We start from the raw sequence: 20,891 nt of genomic DNA, 5'->3' as shown, positions 1-20,891 counted from the left end.
GCTTCCAGCTTGGGACTGATGGGGAGGGTAATTCAGACCAGAATAAAATTTAGTAGATGGAGGGTCCTCCCAAATTACTGGCAGAGGGCCACCTGTAGTCTCTCCCAAATGTATGATAGAGGGAGGGCCCTCCCAAATGTATGAGTGGGCCCTCCCAAATGCATGAGAGAGGACCCTCCCAAATTTGTGAGAGAGGTCCCTCCAAAATCTCTGATAGAGGGCCACCTGTCGGCCCTCCCAAATGTATGAGAGAGAGCTATCCGAAATGTATGAGTGATGGCCCTTCAAAAATTATGGTTGAGGGCTGCATGATGAGTCTGTGGATATGGTGGAGGAGTCCCCAAAAAAAAAAAATAATATCCACAAACTCCATATTGTGCACTGCGTCCAGAGACTGCAGTGCTAACGACTGAGTCACCATGCTGCCCTATCAAATGTATACGAGAGAGCCCTCCAAACGAGAGAACAATCCAAAATGTATGAGTGAGGGCTGCCTGATGGCCCTCAAAAAATTATGGTAGAGGGCTGCATGATGAGTCTGTGGATATGGTGGAGGAAGAGGAGGCGTCCCCCCCAATAAATAATATCCACAAACCGCATATTGTGTGTGTCCCGCCCCCGTGCCAGCAGCCGGGCTGCTCGGATCCGGATCCGCGGTGGCTCGAGAGGTCTCCGGACCTGGGGGTCGTGCGTCCACTCGATGAAAGGGGAACTATGTACAGGGGGATTAGAAGTTCGTGACGCCACCCACGGTGCGTGATAATGTGACGCGTGATAATGTGACGGTGCTGCTGTAGGGGAACCCGGTGACGGTGTTGAGGCAGCAGGATGTTTAACCCCTTTGTGGGTAGGGGGTTTGGTGTCCCGGGGCCCATTGGGGTTGTTGGCGTTTGAGGTGCCATTGAGGATAGGAGAAGTGTGTTCAGTGTACTCACTCAGTCCAGCAAAAACCACACTGACAGCTTGTAAACCAGAGTTCTGAGCACCACATCAGCTTAGAGGGAGCACGCTTGGGTCCGTGTCCTTGGTGTTGTGGTTAGTCTGTGGCCCTTTCCTTGGCACCTGTGTTTCTCTTTGGACCCTCAAGTCTGAAACTTTTCGGGTCCCACTCACCCGTATGGCTCACGGAGTGAGCTTGCTCTCAGGGTTCACGCGTAGGATTTCTTTGGACTGTATTGGGAAAGTCCTATACCATTGGTGCGCTAGTACCCCGATTTTGGAGCAGGTTGGGGATGACCCGTCGGGTAAATTACCAGGACACGGGAAGCTACTTCCCGGCCTAGGTTCCACTACCTCGTCATGCCCTGGCCCCTGCCCGATGATAGCTCAAGGCCGCCGGCTGCCATCCTCGGCAGTCCGTGCCCCTTGACACAATCCACTGCGACCGGAGTTCCATCTCCTATCAGACCCAGACCAACGTCTGCCACCTAGTAACTACAGGAGCCCTGCTCCCTGACCTCTCCTCACGGGGTCACTCTCCTCTACCTCTCCTCTGCTCTACACCTTCTCCTCCACACCTTCTGCTTGACCGTCACTTTCTCCACTTTTCCATACCAACCCCCCATATGGGCGGCCCTATTCCCTTCAGGCCCCCCAATGGTGTGTCTGGTAGGTACAGTGTAAAGTGTCTCTAGGATTTTGATTGACTCAGCTGTTGGCAACACCAAAGAACCAGGACCCGAAACCAAGGCCAGGGCGTCACATTCCCCCTTGGTTAAACGTAGCTCGTCCCCGAGCTGCAGGACACCAGAGGTTTATTTTTGTTCTGCTTTAACTGTAAAAGGGAAAATGTAACATGTTAACACACTTTTATTATTAACGGGTTCCATCCCACACAGGGGAGGTAAGTCACTTAAACGTTACTAAAAATTGTTAAGAGTTCGTCGCCCAACTGTGGGACGCTACCGGTTTCTATGGTAACGGAGGCTCAACCTACTCCGTTGCAGCCCCTTTCTGCGACAGTCCAGTCCCAACGTCCTGGATCCCAATAACCCGCCACCCAAACAACCTGTTCCCCCTGGAAACCTATGGTGGGTCCATGACTGGGTTAAGGTCTTGGGTGTTGTATGTTAGACGACTCTGGTTGGCACAGGAGGTGCAGCTATTATACAAGACACAATTTTGTGTTGGTCACGCCAGTTCTGTGACCGTGGTCCATTTTTACTAAATATATTAAAACTTTAACGGAGTCCATGTACCGATTGTACACTTTTCATCAATTTACTTGCAATCAGGTAATTTTCACTCATTTCATTAAAACTGGTTCATTAGGCACTTATTCACTAACAGTTTCTATATGAAAAATAATAAATGAAAACAGTGATACGTAACAAATCTATGGCATCGCAACTTCTTCTTGGTTCTGTAACATTTTTCAACACTCTTCTCTATATCTCCGTGGGGGTTGACCAAAGTTTGCACGGGTTGACCTCCTCAGCTCTGGGCTCTCACTCCTCTCTAGGTAAGCGTCTACACTCTCTACTGGTCCCTTGCCCCCTAAGTTAGGTGTAACTGGCAGTACCCTATGTACAAGGGGACTAGCGGTACTCTAGGTGCTGGAGTGGGTGCAGTGTCAGTAAGCCTTTCCTGCTCTGGTTTTTCCACCGGTTGTGTGAATGTTAACACAGGGACTATTACTGCTCCATTCTGCATTGGCCAATCTTCCGGAAAATCACCCAGAATAGTGTGGATCACCTTCTTCTTTTTTTCTACCACTGGAGGCTGGGACTGTGGTTCCTCTACTCTTTTCAAAAGTTCTCGGCACTTCTTCAGGTAGTCTCTGGACACCGTGGCTGTAGTTCGCCCTTCATCTTTGCTAATCAAACAAGTCTTCTGATTGTCAAAGTTGGATGGCTGTATCACATACGGCTTTCTCCCACTGGTCATCCAACTTGTCTTCAACACACTTCTGGATCTATTTGTACTGGGCTTCTCGACGTGTGTCCCAATCTTCTCCGGGTGAGTACGTTTCAGGTAATTCCACCTCCATTTCTACATCTACCGGGAGTCTCCCTGGATGAACCCTCATCAGATAGGCTGGGGTACACTTGGTTGACTCTGCTGGAATGTTATTTTAAATGTCGACCAAATCGGGCAGCTTCTCGGGCCATCGATTCCTTTCTTTAAGAGGGAGGGTTTTCAGCAAATTAATCACCAGATGGTTCATCCTCTCGCACATCCCATTTGTCTGTGCGTGATAGGGGGTAGTGCAGATCTTCTTGCACCCATATAGGCTGCAGAACTCTTGAAAACTCTCGGCTTAAAGGCAGGACCCTGGTCTGTCAGAACTCGGTCGGGATACCCATGCGGCCTACAGAAATGGGTCTGGAACACTCTTGCTGCAGTACTGGCAGTCAAATCCTTCACGGGTACCACCAACAGGAAGCAAGAGTAGTGATCAACCATCGTGAGCGCATACGTGTACCCACTTCTGCTGGGGGTCAATTTAACATGGTCCAGATCCACAATTTCTAGAGGTTGTTTGGTGATAATTTTTTGGAGGGGTGCACGCTGGCTGGTGCTATCTTGCCTCCTCAAGGCACAGGGACTGCAATTTCTACACCAGGCTTCTATGGAGTCTTTCATTCCTATCCAGTAGAAACGGCTTCTCAGCAACATCTCCAGCTTCTTCCACCCGAACTGCCCGGCTCCGTCATGGCACACTTCCAGTACCACTGGAACATATGACTTGGGAACCATGATCTGGCAGATTATGTCATGAGTCTTATGCGGGCGTCACACGAGACGATCTATCGCGCGATGCATCGTCAGGGTCACGGTTTTTGTGACGCACATCCGGCATCGCTTGCAACGTCGTCTCGTGTGACACCTGAGAGCGACGCAGAATCGCTCACAAATCGTGAGTCGTGTACTCGTCGCTTATTTTTAAAAAATTGTTTAGTTTGGCAACATGGCGCCGGTTGTTCATCGTACCCGGGGTAGCACACATTGCTCCGTGTGACACCCCAGGAACGATGAACTCAGCTTACCTGCGGCCCGCGTCACCCGCTGGCTATGCGGAAGGAAGGAGGTGGACGGGATGTTACGTCCCGCTCATCTCCGACCCTCCGCTTCTATTGGCCGGTGGTTGGGTGACGTCGCTGTGACGCCAAACGTCCTCCCCCCTTCAGGAAGCGGATGTTCGCCGCCCACAGTGAGGTCGTGCGGGAGGTAAGTACATATGATGGGGGTTTCACGACTTTGTGCGACACGGGAAGCGATTTGCCCGTGACGCACAAATGACGAGGGTGGGTACAATCGCTCGTGCAATCGCACGATAGATCGTACCGTCCGTGTAAAGCCCGCATTAGGGTTAGTTAGGCTCCTGCACAGTTTGCCTTGATGCAGATAGAGCCGACTCCGATCTTGCCACAACTTCTTGGCCTCTTCTGGAGCGCCTGGTCCAAGACGGGCATCAGGGCTAGCCAGCAGCACTTTGACTAACTTGATCTCTGGATCCCGATCCTGAGCTTCCTGCCAGCCATGGTGGGGCAACGGATTACAGGTCATTTCCTGCTGCCGGGCAACGAATTTGGATCGTCCCTCTGGTAGAGGCTGATGAAACGCAGGTAGCTTGACCTCTTTCAGATCCTCTTCATTTCCACCATCATCAGGCAAGTGAGGCATCCGGGATAGGGCGTCTGCATTAGTGTTCTTACGCCCAGCTCTGTACTTAATAACGAAATCATAGTTGGCCTGTCGTGCGACCCATCGCTGTTCCAAAGCCCCCAACTTTGCTGTATCCCAGTGAGTAAATGGGTTATTATCGATGTACACTGTGAACTTAGCAGCAGCAAGGTAATGCTTGAACCGTTCAGTTACCACCTAGACAAGAGCCAGGAATTCCAATTTGAAGGAGCTATAATTTTCTGGGTTTCTTTCTGTAGGTCTTAGCTTCCGACTGGCATAGGCGATTACCTTTTCTTTGCCCTTCTGTACTTGGGACAAAACGGCTCCTAGCCTCACATTGCTGGCATCAGTGTACAACACGAAGGGGAGGCCATAATCAGGATAGGCCAAGATCTCATCCCCAGTTAGGACAGACTTCATCCTATTGAAAGAATCTTCTTATTCCGCGCCCAATTTGAACGGAGGCCCCGAGGATTTACCATGTGTAGTCTGACCCACCAGGAGGTCCTGTAAGGGAACCGCCATTTGGGTATACCCCTTAACGAACCTCCAGTAGTACCCTATCAGGCCTAGGAACTGCCGCACTTCTCTGACTGTAGTGGGCTGTGGCCAATTCTGGATGGCTGTGATCTTTTCGGGGTCCGGTGCCACACCTTCAGCACTCACCACATGCCCCAAGTATTGTACCTTCAGCTTCATAAGGTGGCACTTAGACGGCTTTAACTTCATTCCATACTTAGAGCGTCGAACACCTCGACCCGGTGCTCCAAGTGGGCCTCGTAGGTTTTGGAGTAAACAATGACGTCATCCAAGTACAGCAAGATGGTTTCAAAGTTACAATGGACCAAACAGCACTCCATCAATCTCTGGAACGTCCCGGGTGCGTTGCACAGCCCGAATGGCATACTATTAAACTCACATAGGCCCATTGGGGTAGCGAAGGAGGTCTTCTCTCGATCTTCCTCGGCAACTGCAACCTGCCAGTACCTGCTGATAAGGTCAAGGGTAGAAAAGTAGGTTGCAGACTTTAGGGCGGCTAGTGACTCCTCAATACGTGGCAGGGGATAGGCGTCCTTGGGGGTAATCTTGTTAATCTGGCGGTAATCTACGCACATCCTCATGGTCCCATATTTCTTCTTTATCAGTACCAGTGGGGCAGCCCAGGAGCTGCAGCTATCACGGATCACTCCTTCTTTCATGCTTCTGAGCATGTGGGCAGGTGGTATGGGCCTGTACCTTTCTTTGATAGGTGGGTGCGTGGCGGTGGGTATGTGGTGTTGTACCCCCTTAATCCGCCCAAAATCCAGTGGGTGCTTGCTAAAGACCTGCTCATATTCCCTGACCACCCTGTAGACCCCTTGTTTGTGATGTGCGGGTGTAGAGTCGGTGCCCACATGTAGCTTCTGACTCCACTTCTCTACTGGACCCTGGGGATCAGCACTAGGATGTTGAATCTGCTCATCTGGAGACCCTGTTGCATGAATGTCGTCTGCACTTATTGTAAACAGTTTGGCTATGGTGGCATCTTGGGGCAATGTGACTTCTCCTCCCCACAGTTTAGCACGCACACGGGCACTCTCCCCTTCTGGACATCTACTACACCTCTGGCCTTTAACACAGTAGGCCAATGCTCTGATTGTAGGCGCTCTACCACTGCCTGGTAACCCTGTCCCCGGGAGCCTATAGCGGCCCTGCACCATATCAACATTTCACTTTGTGGGGGCACTACTAGTGGGGCTGAATCCATTACCCGTACACCACCTATGTCACCTCCAGAGAGGTTTACCTGTTGCCGCTGCAGGAGAGCTTGGATCTCACGTTGCAGGACCCTCTGGCACCCTGCTTTGGCAGTCTCAGACAGCTGTTGAAGCAAAAACAACACTTCACCCATGCAATTCTCAATGACATTTGTCCCTAAAAGGATCTTCGGGTTCCGATCACTAGGGTCATTTTGTACTACTATCAGGCCTTGTCTGACTAATTCTACTCGGCCCACCTTTATAGTCACCTCCTTGAACCCAATTTGAGTCAAAGGTAACCCGTTGACAGCATAGATGGTCAAACCGTCATCTGGGGACACCAAATCATCATCAAGCCAAAACGTCTTATAGAGTACGTAAGGAATAGTTGTTACCTGGGAGCCGGTATCAAGAAGTGCAGAGGTAGGGATCTCATCCAATGTGATGGAGACAATGGGCCGTCACCCGACATACCGCTCTCTCCAGTCTGCTGGGCCTTGACAATTTATTCCTGGGGATTGGCCCTTGGCCCCAGGGGCTGCCCATTTAAAGGACAGCTTCTTACGTAGTGGCCGGTCTTGTTACATTTATAACAAACAGGTGGATCATACCGGTCATCGCCTTGTCCTCTGTATGCCGGGGTCCGCTTCCTCATCCAAGGGACGTCTTCTGTGCAATCCATAAGTTGGATCTCCCTCAATGGGGTGGTCTTTGGCTTCAATTGCATGGCTTCTAGAATCCGGGTGACGTCCTTAGTTAGTTGTTGCACTTGGGTAGATAAATTGGGTACTCTGCTCCCAGTTGCTGTTAAGGGAGCCGTTGCAGGCAGGGCCAGGGCAGAGGGCTTTACTTGCGCTGAGGAGGCATTAGCCTTCCACGCCGGGAGTGGGGGGTCAGGAGTCTCTGGGGGCTGTAGGGCCTTGATTGCCCGCTCTTTCAAGGTAGCAATGTCCAAAGCAGGGTGCTCCAAAGCCCATAGCCTGAGCTGCTTGCGGTCCTCCACCGGCCCGAGGCCCTGTAGGAACTGCTCTACCAGCATCTTGTTCCCCTCCAGCTCTCCGATGTCATTGGTCAGTCTCAGGGTCCGCAGTGCTACTTGTAATTTCAAGGTGTAATCTCAGATGCTATCCTGGGGTCGTTGCATGCAGTTGTAAAATCTCATTCTCAGCTCCGCTTCCATGTGGGTTTCAAATGCAGCTCCCAGTCTCCTGAAAATGGCGGTCACTGATGTCCGGTCTGCTTCAATCCATGTTTCCACTTCCAGCTCGGCAGCAGCGGTCAGCTGTCCCAGTACCACCGAGGCCCGCTGCTGCCCGTTCAAGGCATACATATCCAGGACATTACAGATTTTTCTCTTAAACCAGTGCAGCTCTTGCGGCTGTAGCGGCATCCGCTGCGCCATCATTACCCTGGTCGGGCGGAGGCAGCACCGCCACACTCCCGTTATCTAGAGCCAACATCTTCGCGCGCCCCCATGGTCTTTTCACAGCACTCTCTTGCTGACCGTGGCCCTCTGGGAGCTTTCGGTTCCAGCCTCACTAGGAAGATGAAGTGCGGGGCTTAGGCTTTGCGCGCTTTCTCGGAGAAGACGGTATTTTGGCGTGAAAAAAATGGCGTAAAATGCCGGAATTGGCGGGAAACAGAATTTTGACTTGTGGTTTTCGGCTTTCAAGGCACATGTCACCCAGGTAAGTGGGTCCTGCTCGTATCCTATTCGTGACGCCAGAAATCGAGGTGTGCCGCCCCTGTGCCAGCAGCTGGGCTGCTTGGATCTGGATCCGCAGTGGCTCGAGGGGTCTCCGGACCCGGGGGTCATGCGACCACTCGATGAAAGGGGGACTAGAAGTAAGTGACACCACCCACGGTGCGTGGTAATGTGAGAGACCACAGCTGCTGTTGGGGAGCCCGGTGACGGTGTGGGGGAAGCAGGATGTTTAGCCCCTCCGTGGGTAGGGGGTTTGGTGTCCCGGGGCCCGTTGGGGTTGTTGGTGTTTGGGGTGCTGTTGGGGATAGGAGATGGGTTTTCAGTGTACTCACTAAGTCCAGAAATAACCACACTGACAGCTTGTAAACCATTGCTAACCAATGAGTCACTGTGCTGCCTTTCCAAATGTAAACGAGAGCCCTCCAAAATATGAGTGAGGGCCTCATGATGAGTCTGTGGATATGGTTGAGGAGGAGGAGACCCCCAAAAATAAGATCCACAGATGCCATCTTGTGCGCAGTGTGTCCAGAGACTGCAGTGCTAACCATTTACCCACTGTGCTGCCCTACCAAAATGTATGGGTGAGTTCCGCCTGATGGCCCTCCAAATATTTTGGTTGAGGGCCTTATCATGAATCTGTGGATATTATGGACAAGCAAGAGGACCCCCAAAAAATAAGATCCACAGAAGCCATCTTCTGCACAGTGTGTCCAGAGAGTGCAGTGCTAACCACTGAGCCACCATGTTGCTCAGCGAAATGTATGAGAGAGAGATCTCCAAAATGTATGAGTGAGGGCCACCTGACGGCCCTTCAAGAATTGTGGTTGAGGGCTGCATGTTGAGTCTGGGGATATGGTGGAGGAGGCCCCCAAAAATAAGATTCACAGATGCCATCTTTTACACATTGTCCAGAGACTGCAGTGCTAACCACTGAGCCACCATGCTGCCCTACCAAATTTGTAAGAGAGGGCTCTCAAAAATGTATGAATGCTGGCTGCCTGATTACCCTCCAAAATTATGGTTGAGGGCCTCATGCTGACTCCAAAAGGACAAAAAAATAAATAAGATCCATAGAGACCATCTTATGCACAGTGTGTCCGGAGTTAGTGTTGGGGGAGCGTGTGACATTAAAGGAAAAGATTTTTGACATGAATTTTTACACCTGCTTTTTTTCTGCATCAAATCTGTACCTTTTTGCAGAAAAAAAATCACCAAAAATGCATGCGTTTTTGGTGCAGTTTTCATAATGAAGTCCATGGGTGGAAGTGCTGAACATGCAGTCAAAAACACACCAAGAATTGACATGCAGCAGATTATTTTCAAATCTGCAAGGAGAAAATAAGCAACATGCACAAATGGCACTTAACTCTCATTAACTTTGCTGGCATGAGGATAGACTTGCAGATTTGTGACACATGTCCATCAGCCTTGAAAAATTAAAAACCTTACATGAGAACACTGTTTTTCTATTGGCGGAGGCTGATGGACAGGTCTGGTGACATGCTCCTCCATCAGCCACTCCAAAGGTCGACAACCCCTTTAAGATTAATACTATACCCATGCAACTAATTTATTTGGAGAAATACAAGTTGCAGTACTTTTCAATGCAACCAGGGGCAGAATAATTGCTGCCATTGGGGTCGTGCCCGGGGTGGGGAGCCCACCGATCTCAGCGCCTGCTTCAGCTGGATGTGCATTCCAGGGTGCACATCCAGCTGAAATTTATTGCAGCACAGTGACCCGTCAGGTCCCTGCATTGCAAACTGCGGCAGCAGGGGATCACAGGAGGCAGCAGCCAGGGTTGACGATAACGTGTACTTGCTGCTTGAGAAAATGCATATTTACTGCTCTCCACTACCATAAGCTTGCCCACCTCTTTGCACTGAACCTGGTACTGACAAGTGGGTGGGATCATAGGCATGGGGAGCAGTGAATATGCATTTTGTTTTATAGCAGCACACTGATAATCCAGCCACTGTCTTCCAGCAGCTCCCTGGAGGTTGTGTGCTGCTATTGAACAGAACACTTATTCACCCACAATCCTGGGTATATTCACCCACAATCCTGGGCATGGGGAGCAGTGAATATGCTAGCAGCTGACACAGGTGTAAGTTGACGTGCATGACAGTGACGTCATGCACTGTGCCGCTTACACGCTGAAGTAAGTTGCCTGCATGCCAGTATCAGAGGAGGACGCCAGGGGAGCGTTGGGAAGGCGGGTACAACAGTTATTTTTTTTTACTGTGTGCGGAATGATAGGGGATCATATGTACCTGGATGAGGCCATGTAATACCAGGATGGGGCCATATAATACTAGCATGGGGCCATGTGATACCAGTATGGGGCCATATACAAGGATGACGACATATGTACAAGGATGGGGGACAAAGATATAAGCATGGGATGGGAAAGCTGGTTGCTGAGGGAAAGATACTCTGAGGGGAAGAAGTATAGCAGAGCACGGGAAAGCTGGGTGCTGAGATAAAGATGTATAGCAAAGCATGGGAAAGATGAGTGCTGAGGGAAAGAGTATAGGACGGCCTAGGAAAGCTGGGTGCTGAGAGAAAGATGTATAGCAGAGCATGGGAAAGCTGGGTTCTGAGGGATTGATATATAGCAAAGCTTGGGAAAGCTGAGTGCTGAGGGAAAGAGTATAGCACAGCATAGGACAGCCGGGTGCTGAGAGAAAGATGTATAGCAGAGCATGGGAAACCTGGTGCTGAGGACAAGATGGATCGCAGAACATAGGAAAGCTGGGAGGGGGGGAGGCAAGGTCCAAATTTTGCACCAGGGCCCATCAAATCCTAGTTACGCCATTGAATGCAACATATATCCAACTATTTTGTAAAATCTTGGAACGACAGGATGCAACACATGTAGTGACACCTTTTGAATTGATTTCATATACTGAGATTGTTTTAACCAAACCAGCCTTGCTGCATCAGTGAGTTATAACTGCAGCCTTCAACTCCAGGAATGGTTAACTACAGCACAATGTGCAATCATGAATTGTGAGGTACTAAAACTGCATAAATATTAATAGTTACAGTATATCACATCATCAGATTACACTGTCTGCAACATTAGTGTTTCTTAAACCATATCATGAACTGGGAGCGTTTGATACAGAAAATACATTCATAATCTTATTTCAGTCCTGTGTTGTAGGACTTACAAAGGTAACTATTAGAGATGAGCGAACCGGCTGTGGTTCGGCTCGAGTTCGGTTCGCCGAACGGAGGTCTCGTTCGAGTTCGGTTCGGCGAACCGGTTCGGCGAACCACTGGAACCGCATAGGAAACAATGGGAGGCAATCACAAACACATAAAAACACCTAGAAAACACCCTCAAAGGTGTCCAAAAGATGACAAACAACTCACAAGACAAACACATAGGAAAGTGACAAGAACAAATTCTCATGCGGAAACAAAACAGCATTACAAAGAAAAGAGGATGAGACACAGATAAAGACATGGTATGGCCTTCTAAAATCATGTAAAACACCGCAAGATTACTCCAAGCGGATTCTCCCTTTTTTACAAAAATTGGGCCACACACACACCCACCCCTTCAGTGGCAGCATTGGTGCCCCAGTTGTACACTTCACAGGTAGATTTGCATCAAGCACATTCAAAAATATGCCATACTTAACCGTCCCCAGGATGACACCGGGGTAGGTAGCTCAGTCTTTCCTGATCCCAGCTCTGTTCATCTTGGCTCCTTTTTAAGAACAATGTAAGCAAGGGTTACTCCAAGCAGAGTCTCCCTTTTTTCCAAAAATTGGGCCACACACACACCCACCCCTTCAGTGGCAGCACTTACGCCCCAGTTGTACACTTCACAGGTAGATTTGCATCAAGCACAAACAAAATCCACAAGCATTTACTCTCCCCAGGATGACACAGGAGTAGTAAATTCCTTGTGGATCCATGACTTGTTCATTTTGATGAACGTTAGTCTGTCCACATTGTCACTGGACAGACGCGTGCGCTTATCTGTCAGCACGCACCCAGCAGCACTGAAGACACGTTGAGAGACAATGCTGGCAGCTGGGCACGACAAAATCTCCAAGGTGTAAGTGGAGAGCTCTGGCCATTTTTCAAGATTTGAAGCCTAAAATGAGCAAGGCTCCATTTGCAAAGTCATGGCATCGATGTTCATTTGGAGATACTCCTGTATCATCCTCTCCAGCTGTTGACTATGTGTCAGACTTGTTGTCTCTGGTGGCCTTGCAAAGGTCTAAAAAAAATTATGAAAAGATTCAATAAAATTGCTGTTACCAGCACCAGATACAGTGCTGCTGGTACGGGTAGACTGTTGAAGATGACGAGACTGTCCCATGTTTGTCAAGTTACAACTGGGAGAATCACTCCCTGCACCGCGGTTGTTTGGTGGAAAAGCCGAGCTAAGATCGAGTAACAGCTTTTGCTGATACTCCTGCATACGTGCGTCCCTTTCTATGGCTGGAATTATGTCACAAAATTTGGACTTGTACCGGAGATCTAATAGTGTGGCAAGCCAGTAGTCATCATCACTTCTAATTTTGACAATACGAGGGTCATGTTGGAGGTAGTGCAGCAAGAAGGCGCTCATGTGTCTTGCGCAGCCATGCGGACCAAGTCCACGCTCTGTTTGTGGCATAGAGGTGCTAACCGTTCTTTCTTCCTCTGACATCTCCCCCCAACCTCTTTCAACTGAAATTTGACCAAGGTCTCCCTCATCCGCTGAGTCTTCCATGTCCATGGACAGTTCGTCCTCCATTTCTTCATGTTCTCCTGCACCTTCCTCAACATTTCGCCTGCTACCATGCGCCCTTGTTGATCCCTGTCCCCCATGGTCCCATGCCTGCCGCGTTGCTGATGATGAACGTCTGGACCTTGGTGATGTTGTTGTCTCTTGCGCATATGAATCCTCCTGTAGTTCCTCCCCTTCCTGTTGTCCCACCCCCTGACTCCGAATAGTGTTTAGTGTGTGCTCCAGCATGTAAATGACTATGATTGTCATGCTGATAATGGCATTGTCAGCGCTAAACATATTCGTCGCCATGTCAAAACTGTGCAGAAGGGTGCATAGGTCCTTGATCTGAGACCACTCCATCAGGGTGATCTGCCCCACCTCTGCATCTCGTTGGCCCAGGCTATACGTCATGACGTATTGCACCAGGGCTCGACGATGCTACCACCGTCGCTGTAACATGTGGAGAGTCGAATTCCAGCGTGTCGGAACATCGCATTTCAGGCGATGAACCGGCAGGTCGAAAGACTTCTGGAGTGATGCAAGTCGCTCAGCAGCGGTGGTTAAACGGCGGAAGTGAGCAGACAGTTTTCGTGCCCTGTTCAGAAGGCCATCTAGGCCGGGATAGTGTGTTAAAAATTGCTGGACAACAAGGATCAACACGTGAGCAATACAAGGCACGTGTGTCACCATGCCCAGGCGAAGGGCCGCACCCAGGTTTGCAGCATTGTCGCACACGACCTTCCCAGGCTGCAGGTTGAGTGGAGACAACCATTTATTAAACTCAGTCTCCAGAGCTGCCCCCAACTCAGCCGCTGTGTGACTCTTATTTCCAAGACATGTCAAGCTAAAGACCGCCTGATGCCGTTGCGCTCTACTGCCAGCATAGTAATGAGGGGTGCGTGATTCCTTCTGCGCAGTTAGAACACTGGTGGTCTGACCAGGCAGGCTTGGGGCGGAGGTGGAGGACCAGACGAGGTGGAGGAGACAGAAGCAGTGGCGGAACTTGGACAGACAGAGGATTGACACACAAGTCGTGGGGACGGCAAGACTTGTGCAGCAGACCCTTCACCATCTATTACCATAGTTACCCAGTGCCCAGTCAGCGACATGTAACGTCCCTGTCCATGCTTACTGGTCCAAATATCGGTGGTGAAATGCACCCGTTCACATACAGAGTTTCTCAAAGAAGTGATGATGTTGTGTGCGACATGCTGGTGTAGCGCAGGCACACCTTTCTTAGAGAAGTAGTGGCGACTGGGCATCTGGTACTGGGGCATAGCGACAGACATAAGGTCTCTAAAATCCTGTGTGTCCAACTGGTGGAAAGGCAGCATTTCAGTAGCCAAGAGCTTACAGAGGGATAAAGTCAACCTCTTAGCTTTGTCATGGGTCGCAGGAAATGGCCTTTTATTTGTCCACATCTGAGGGACAGAGATCTGGCTGCTGTGTGTAGACAGTGTTGAGTAGGGTGTCCCTGGAAAAATGCAGGTTTGTGAGGAAAGTGCAGGCGTAGACATGATGTTGCCTTCATCCAACGTTGTGCTATCGATGTCTGAGCGAGCTGTACACACGCACTTGTTTCCCCTTCCAAACCAACTGACGACCTACCAAGCAAACTGCCTGTTGCGATTACAGTGGTGGAAGTTGTGCGTGGAAAACCAGGTGTGACAGCTATCCCCACAGTCCTAGAAGATGAAGAGCGCGCGGATGCACTGGAAGGGGCAGGCGGTGGATGGTTCGCTCCGCTAGGCCGCATTGCAGCACGGTGAGCTTCCCACTGGGACATATGATATTTATTCATGTGACGACTCATGGAAGAAGTTGTCAAACTGCTGAGGTTTTGCCCTCTACTAACAGAATCACGACAAATTTTACAGATCACATAAATTGGGCGATCTTTTGCTATGTCAAAAAACGACCAGGCTAGGCAAGGCTTAGAAGGCATGTGACCTGCTGAGCCCCTCCGACTAGTGCTCAGAGGCAGAGTGGTGGCTGAGGATGCAGTTGTAGACGTGCTACCAGTACTACTCCTCTGTCCAGGAAGGCGCAAGGTAACTTCGTCGTCAGTAGCATCCTCCTCCACCGCCTCTGTTGACCTCCTCGAATGCCTGACTGTGGGTTGACAGTAGGTGGGATCTAGAACTTCCTCATCAAGCGTTGTGTTTGCACTCCCCTCACCCTCATACTGGGCCTCTTCCTGACGTGAACGAATATTTAAGTTGTCATCCCAATCTGGTATCTGCGTCTCATCGTCATCAGTATGTTCCTCATTGTCTATAACAACAGGTGTTACAGTTTGTGAATAAGGGTCAACATTATGCTCAGAAACTTGGTCCTCACGGCCTAAATCAGAGTCACAAAGGTTCTGGGCATCACTGCAGACCATTTTCTGGTCTGTACTCACTGAACTCGGGAGCAGACCTCTGATTCCCAGGCTATAGTGTGACTGAACAGCTCTGCAGACTCAGCCATCTCTGTTCCACCATACTGTGCAGGGCAGATGGAGACTTCAGAGCTGGGAGAAAGCAAGTGTGATTGGGATGACAACTCAGAGGACTGGTGTTTTTTGGATGCGGTAGTTGAGGTGGCGGAGAGGGCACTTGTTGGACCACTTGAGATCCATTCAAGCATTTTCTTTTTTTGGCCATCATCTACCTTTGTTCCAGTTGTTCGTGTCCATAAAAAAGGGAGCACATCGGATTGTCCACGGAAAGTAGTAGACATCTTACTTTTGCTGGAAGATGGTCTATCTTCAGCAGATGTTAATGGAGCTTTGCCACCTTCCATATGGTAACCACCCCTGACGCAGGCATCCGCCGAAACTGACGTCCGTCGGGTGGGGGGCTCCGGTGAGTGTACTATGATGTTTATGGTGGGCTGTACATACATATTATTATGAGTATCATGATTGGTTTGGCTACCTGATGGTGGGGTGTCTCTGTGGAAACCCTAGACAGTTATATGTGGATTATACCCCATGGTAGGGGATTGAATATGGAGGTTATTACCATTGTCTGCTGGGTTCCCCGGACACTCTCCACCACCAGTGGTATTATCAGCAATATCAGCACTATTGTGATTGATTGACACCACCGTTGTAGGCCCTCTGTGTATGCTTATTTCCATGCCATGCACTTGCACTAATAAAAAGATATATTTAAATTGCAATTGGATGTCTGATCGCCTTTTCTTTGTGGTTGTTGTCACCTTCCATATGGACAAACCCTTTTTTTCCTTTTCCAACACGCCTCTTTCCCTTTCCACCAGCACCTGTCATTTTGCCACTCATTTTGATAGCTACAAGATTGTGCACTTAAAATGTGGTAGTAAAAATTGAGAGGCGGTGTAGATTGCAGCGGTGATCTAGCTTTATTAACAGCAGAATAAACAACAATAACTATCCCTGACAATGCAACTATGGCCCTTAAACTGGCAGCATAGTTTGCTATTAGAATGGCTTAGTAACAATGAGTTTCAGTGTGCAATGCAGAGGTGCCGCAAATATCTTTGCACCAGTGGGACAATAATGAAGTCCAACAGCCACTTTTAGGATGCCACTAAGTTTCCTCAGTGTTTGCTAGTATAATGGCTTAGTAACAATGAGTTTGAGTGTGAAATGCAGAGGTGCTGCAAATAGATTTGCACTAGTGGGACACTAATGGAAGTCCAACAGCCACTTTTAGGATGCCACTAAGTTTCCTCAGTGTTTGCTAGTATAATGGCTTAGTAACCATGAGCTTGAGTGTGCAATGCAGAGGTGCTGCAAATAGATTTGCACTAGTGGGACACTAATGGAAGTCCAACAGCCACTTTTAGGATGCCACTAAGTTTACTCAGTGTTTGCTAGTATAATGGCTTAGTAACAATGAGCTTGAGTGTGCAATGCAGAGGTGCTGCAAATAGATTTGCACTAGTGGGACACTAATGGAAGTCCAACAGCCACTTTTAGGATGCCATTAAGTTTCCTCAGTGTTTGCTAGTATAATAGCTTAGTAAAAAATGAGTTTGAGTGTGCAATGCAGAGGTGCTGCAAATAGATTTGCACTAGTGGGACACTAATGGAAGTCCAACAGCCACTTTTAGGATGCCACTAAGTTTACTCAGTGTTTGCTAGTATAATGGCTTAGTAACAATGAGCTTGAGTGTGCAATGCAGAGGTGCTGCAAATAGATTTGCACTAGTGGGACACTAATGGAAGTCCAACAGCCACTTTTAGGATGCCATTAAGTTTCCTCAGTGTTTGCTAGTATAATAGCTTAGTAAAAAATGAGTTTGAGTGTGCAATGCAGAGGTGCTGCAAATAGATTTGCACTAGTGGGACACTAATGGAAGTCCAACAGCCACTTTTAGGATGCCACTAAGTTTACTCAGTGTTTGCTAGTATAATGGCTTAGTAACAATGAGCTTGAGTGTGCAATGCAGAGGTGCTGCAAATAGATTTGCACTAGTGGGACACTAATGGAAGTCCAACAGCCACTTTTAGGATGCCACTAAGTTTCCTCAGTGTTTGCTAGTATAATAGCTTAGTAAAAAGTGAGTTTGTGTGTGCAATGCAGTGGTGCTGCAAATAGCTTTGCACCAGTGGGACAATAATGAAGTCCAACAGCCACTTTCAGGATGCCACTAAGTTTCCTCAGTGTTTGCTAGTATAATGGCTTAGTAACAATGAGCTGGAGTGTGCAAAGGGCAGGAGGGTACAGTGGCAGGGTTGTGGGTCTGTGTAGAGGAAAGGAAGCCTCACTTTATATCCCTCCTAATGGGGAAATGCAGAGAGGAAGTCCCCGAACTTAGCTACACAGATGCTGTTATCTTCTGTAGCTGTTAAAATCTGTTTCCACGGACCTGACTGTCACCTATGGCTCTTAGCCTGCTGTTATTAGCCGTTACAAGGGCTAAAAGAAACTTCTATCCCTATTCTGTATAGCGCTGTGTGTAGAGCGTACACAGCAGTATCGGAGACAGGAGCTGCACCTGCGGTGACTGACACCCAGACGCAGAAGGCAGATAATGACGTCCTGACGGGCAGATACCCGTTTTTATAATGCAGGGACATGTGACATGGACATCCTATCACACATGCCATTGCTTCTCTGGCTAAAAGTCCACTTAGCTGTGTGTGTGTCTGGGATTGGCTGACATGCTGGCCCGCCCCACTACACGTGCGCGCTTAGGGAAGGAAGACAAGGAAAAAAAAATGGCGATCACCATTATCCCAGCAGCAGTGATCTGAATGCGCTGTTCCCGCACACTATACGCTGAAATTTCATAATAGTGTGAGTCACAGAGTGACTTATACTATTACAGCGGAAAGCCAGCTAGTAATTAGCTTGGCTTTTTGCTGCTAGAACCGTTCTCGATCGTAACTAGAACTATCGAGCTTTAGCAAAAAGCTCGAGTTCTATTTCGATCTAGAACAGCCCTCAAAATCACTCGAACCGCGAACTGGAGAACCACGAACCACGAACCGCGCTCAACTCTAGTAACTATTTAAAAAATTCATATGTTTTGTTGATTGGTGTGCATAAACATATTTTCTGCTAGGGCACCGCTATACGTTTTTTAGTCATATTTTTATATTTTTTTATACTTTCTCTTATTTTGTGTGGATTTTATTTTTTGTTCAGACTAGATTCATGTTGCAGGTTGTATTGTGCATTGTTACAATGTATCTTTTTTATTTGTTTTTTTTTTTTTCAGTTCACTCAATGTTGTTGGGATATCACAAATTTTCAGTGCTCCGTACCTCAATTTATAAATAAAGATACCACATACTTGAAAAAAAATTGATGAAATAAAGCAAATGTTTAATATACAAAATATAAAATAATTTTTAAATTACCCACGTTTTCCTCTTATTTATTTTACAGAACATGCTGGAAATCATCATGTATAAATATCATGTATATTTCCATTTTAGGTGAAATCCGTGATAAATCTTCTGTTTGCTGCATTCACTGGAGATGTATCTGCGCTGAGAAGGTAAAGCAACCAACATTGACTGCATTCAAGACAGTTTCACTATACCGTAATTCCATTGTCGCAATAAAAGACACTTTATGATTTTCGTACTAGTAATACAAAATTGATTAAAGGGAACACATGAGATCCTCTGATTGTTTCCATCCAATTCTATGGCATTATAAACACCATTTCCATAATTTCAATAAGGCAATTTCTGTGCTTAATTGTCCTGCAGGCTTTTAAAAATGTTTTTTTTTTTATTCCACACTTTCATATTAACAAGGTAGGAGTAGACTAGCATGGCTTCCCGTCTCCCCCAGACTTGACCAAATCAGAATAGTCCTGCTTCATCAACTGCACAATAAAAGTTCACTTTTAAAAGCCTGCAACTTAAATCATAATTGTTATTTCAGTTTTTATTTCATAAATCAATAGCACACATGATTTATCAAAACATATATCAGACAAATTTGCTTCTTTCTCTGCCAGAACTGATCAGTAAAGATGGGTGAATACTAAAATATTCGAGTTCGGATTATTCAAGGCATATAATTTCTATGATTCGTGTATTCATACTGAGTAACAAACCCAATCCAAGTCAATGGGAGACTGAAATAATTTTCTGAAGGATCTCGAAAGTTGATCTGGTGGGGCTGTAAAAACACTGAAATGGATGTAAAAGTGCTTAAACTGAATGGGGACAGGATGGGGAAGATGCCTGGATGCATTTCTGACTCACATTTGGCTTCTGCGACTGTTATCAGAGTATTTTGGGGATTAAAACAGGAATATTACACTTACTGAGACTCTAATATATAAAGCTCAGTGCATGTATGTATGTGTGTGTGTCCACTAAAGGAATCCGCACCATCGTATTTACATTCACAAAATTTTGCACAGACGCCTCATGTGACCCAAGGAACATCGTAGACTATGTTTTCACAGGAAAATTTAACCCCGCGCTTTACAGTTACTCTCCAGAACACATGCCTCCATTAATGTAAATGGATCCTGGAACTACTGGTTTTAATAGCAGCTGTGATTGGTTGCTATAAAAACAAAAGACATTGTTAGTATAAGAAGCTTATGTGTGAGGTAATATGATGTCGGTGGGGAGACGGATAGAGAGAGACAGAGAGACAGACAGGGAAAGAGACAGAGAGATAGAGACAGACAGACAGTGAAAGAGACAGAGACAGATGGTGAAAGAGACAGACAGAGAAAGATGGGTGTAATGTCCACACAGTATAAGGAATCCACGAGAGTAACTTCTGACTGTTTTTTATTCTTCAGCATCTCTTTCCAGCGTACAGCATACAGTTGGTCTAAACTGAAACTAAAAACCTCCTTTCCACCTCTCTTCCTGTCTCTACCCACAATTCCCCAGACCTGGTTTTTCTTAAAGAGACAGATATAATCATTGTACATTACATCATCCCCTCTTTTTTTTTTTAAACAACCTAGAAGGAAAAAAAAAAAACTAACAATGCAACGACGGGAAAAGCGTCCAAGAAAAACGTATGTCCATTCTGCCTTATTTGGTCAATTCAAATCAGGAAAAACAGTTACAGTTCTTCAATAAGTCTTGATGGTGCCCTTCTTTCTCGTGTTGGAAAACGTCTGGGCTCAGCGGGGGTGTCTATTGTTGATGAATTCGTTACTTTCTGATGTTCCTCTCCACTATCGAGTACCAAATCTTCTGTTGAGGTGAGACTACAATGGGTCTCTTAAGGTCTGCCGTGTTCAGATTATAATGTCATGTGTGCACTTCGAGAGTTAAATAACTGACTACGAGTCAGTTATGAACCTTCTCCATTACTGACGCCAGAGAATTCTGTCTCAGTTTATTGTTCAGAAAACGTTATAGTTCTAGATAAGAAAAGGGTGTAGACAAAATATATAGTTCCATCAAATATCGCAGGTCTCAGGGCGTGTAGCAACTTGCATCGTATCGCAGGGTTCAGGGCGTTTAGCAACTTGCATCGTCTCTACTGGATTGGTTGTTCCAAGCTTTGGGTGTTTTCAATCTCCTTATCACCTTAAGTGGGCTTTACACGCTACAACAAATGTAACGATTTGTGTCGGCAGGGTCACGTCGTAAGTGACGCACATTTGGCAT

General features: G+C 47.5%; 1 protein-coding gene across 3 annotated transcripts in view; it reads left to right on the top strand.

Annotated features, from left to right (window-relative positions):
* Positions 1 to 20,891, top strand: part of LOC142245214 (glutaminase kidney isoform, mitochondrial-like) — a 1,837,395-nt gene that overhangs the window by 1,465,981 nt on the left and 350,523 nt on the right. For all 3 annotated transcript variants that reach the window (XM_075317734.1, XM_075317731.1, XM_075317733.1), the window contains one exon: positions 18,729 to 18,790. In XM_075317734.1, coding sequence (XP_075173849.1) covers positions 18,729 to 18,790 — 62 coding nt within the window. The remainder of the gene's footprint in view (positions 1 to 18,728; positions 18,791 to 20,891) is intronic.

This window comes from Anomaloglossus baeobatrachus, chromosome 7 (genome assembly GCF_048569485.1).
Source record: "Anomaloglossus baeobatrachus isolate aAnoBae1 chromosome 7, aAnoBae1.hap1, whole genome shotgun sequence".
NCBI lineage: Eukaryota > Metazoa > Chordata > Amphibia > Anura > Aromobatidae > Anomaloglossus > Anomaloglossus baeobatrachus.
This window is presented reverse-complemented; position numbering and strand designations above follow the sequence as displayed.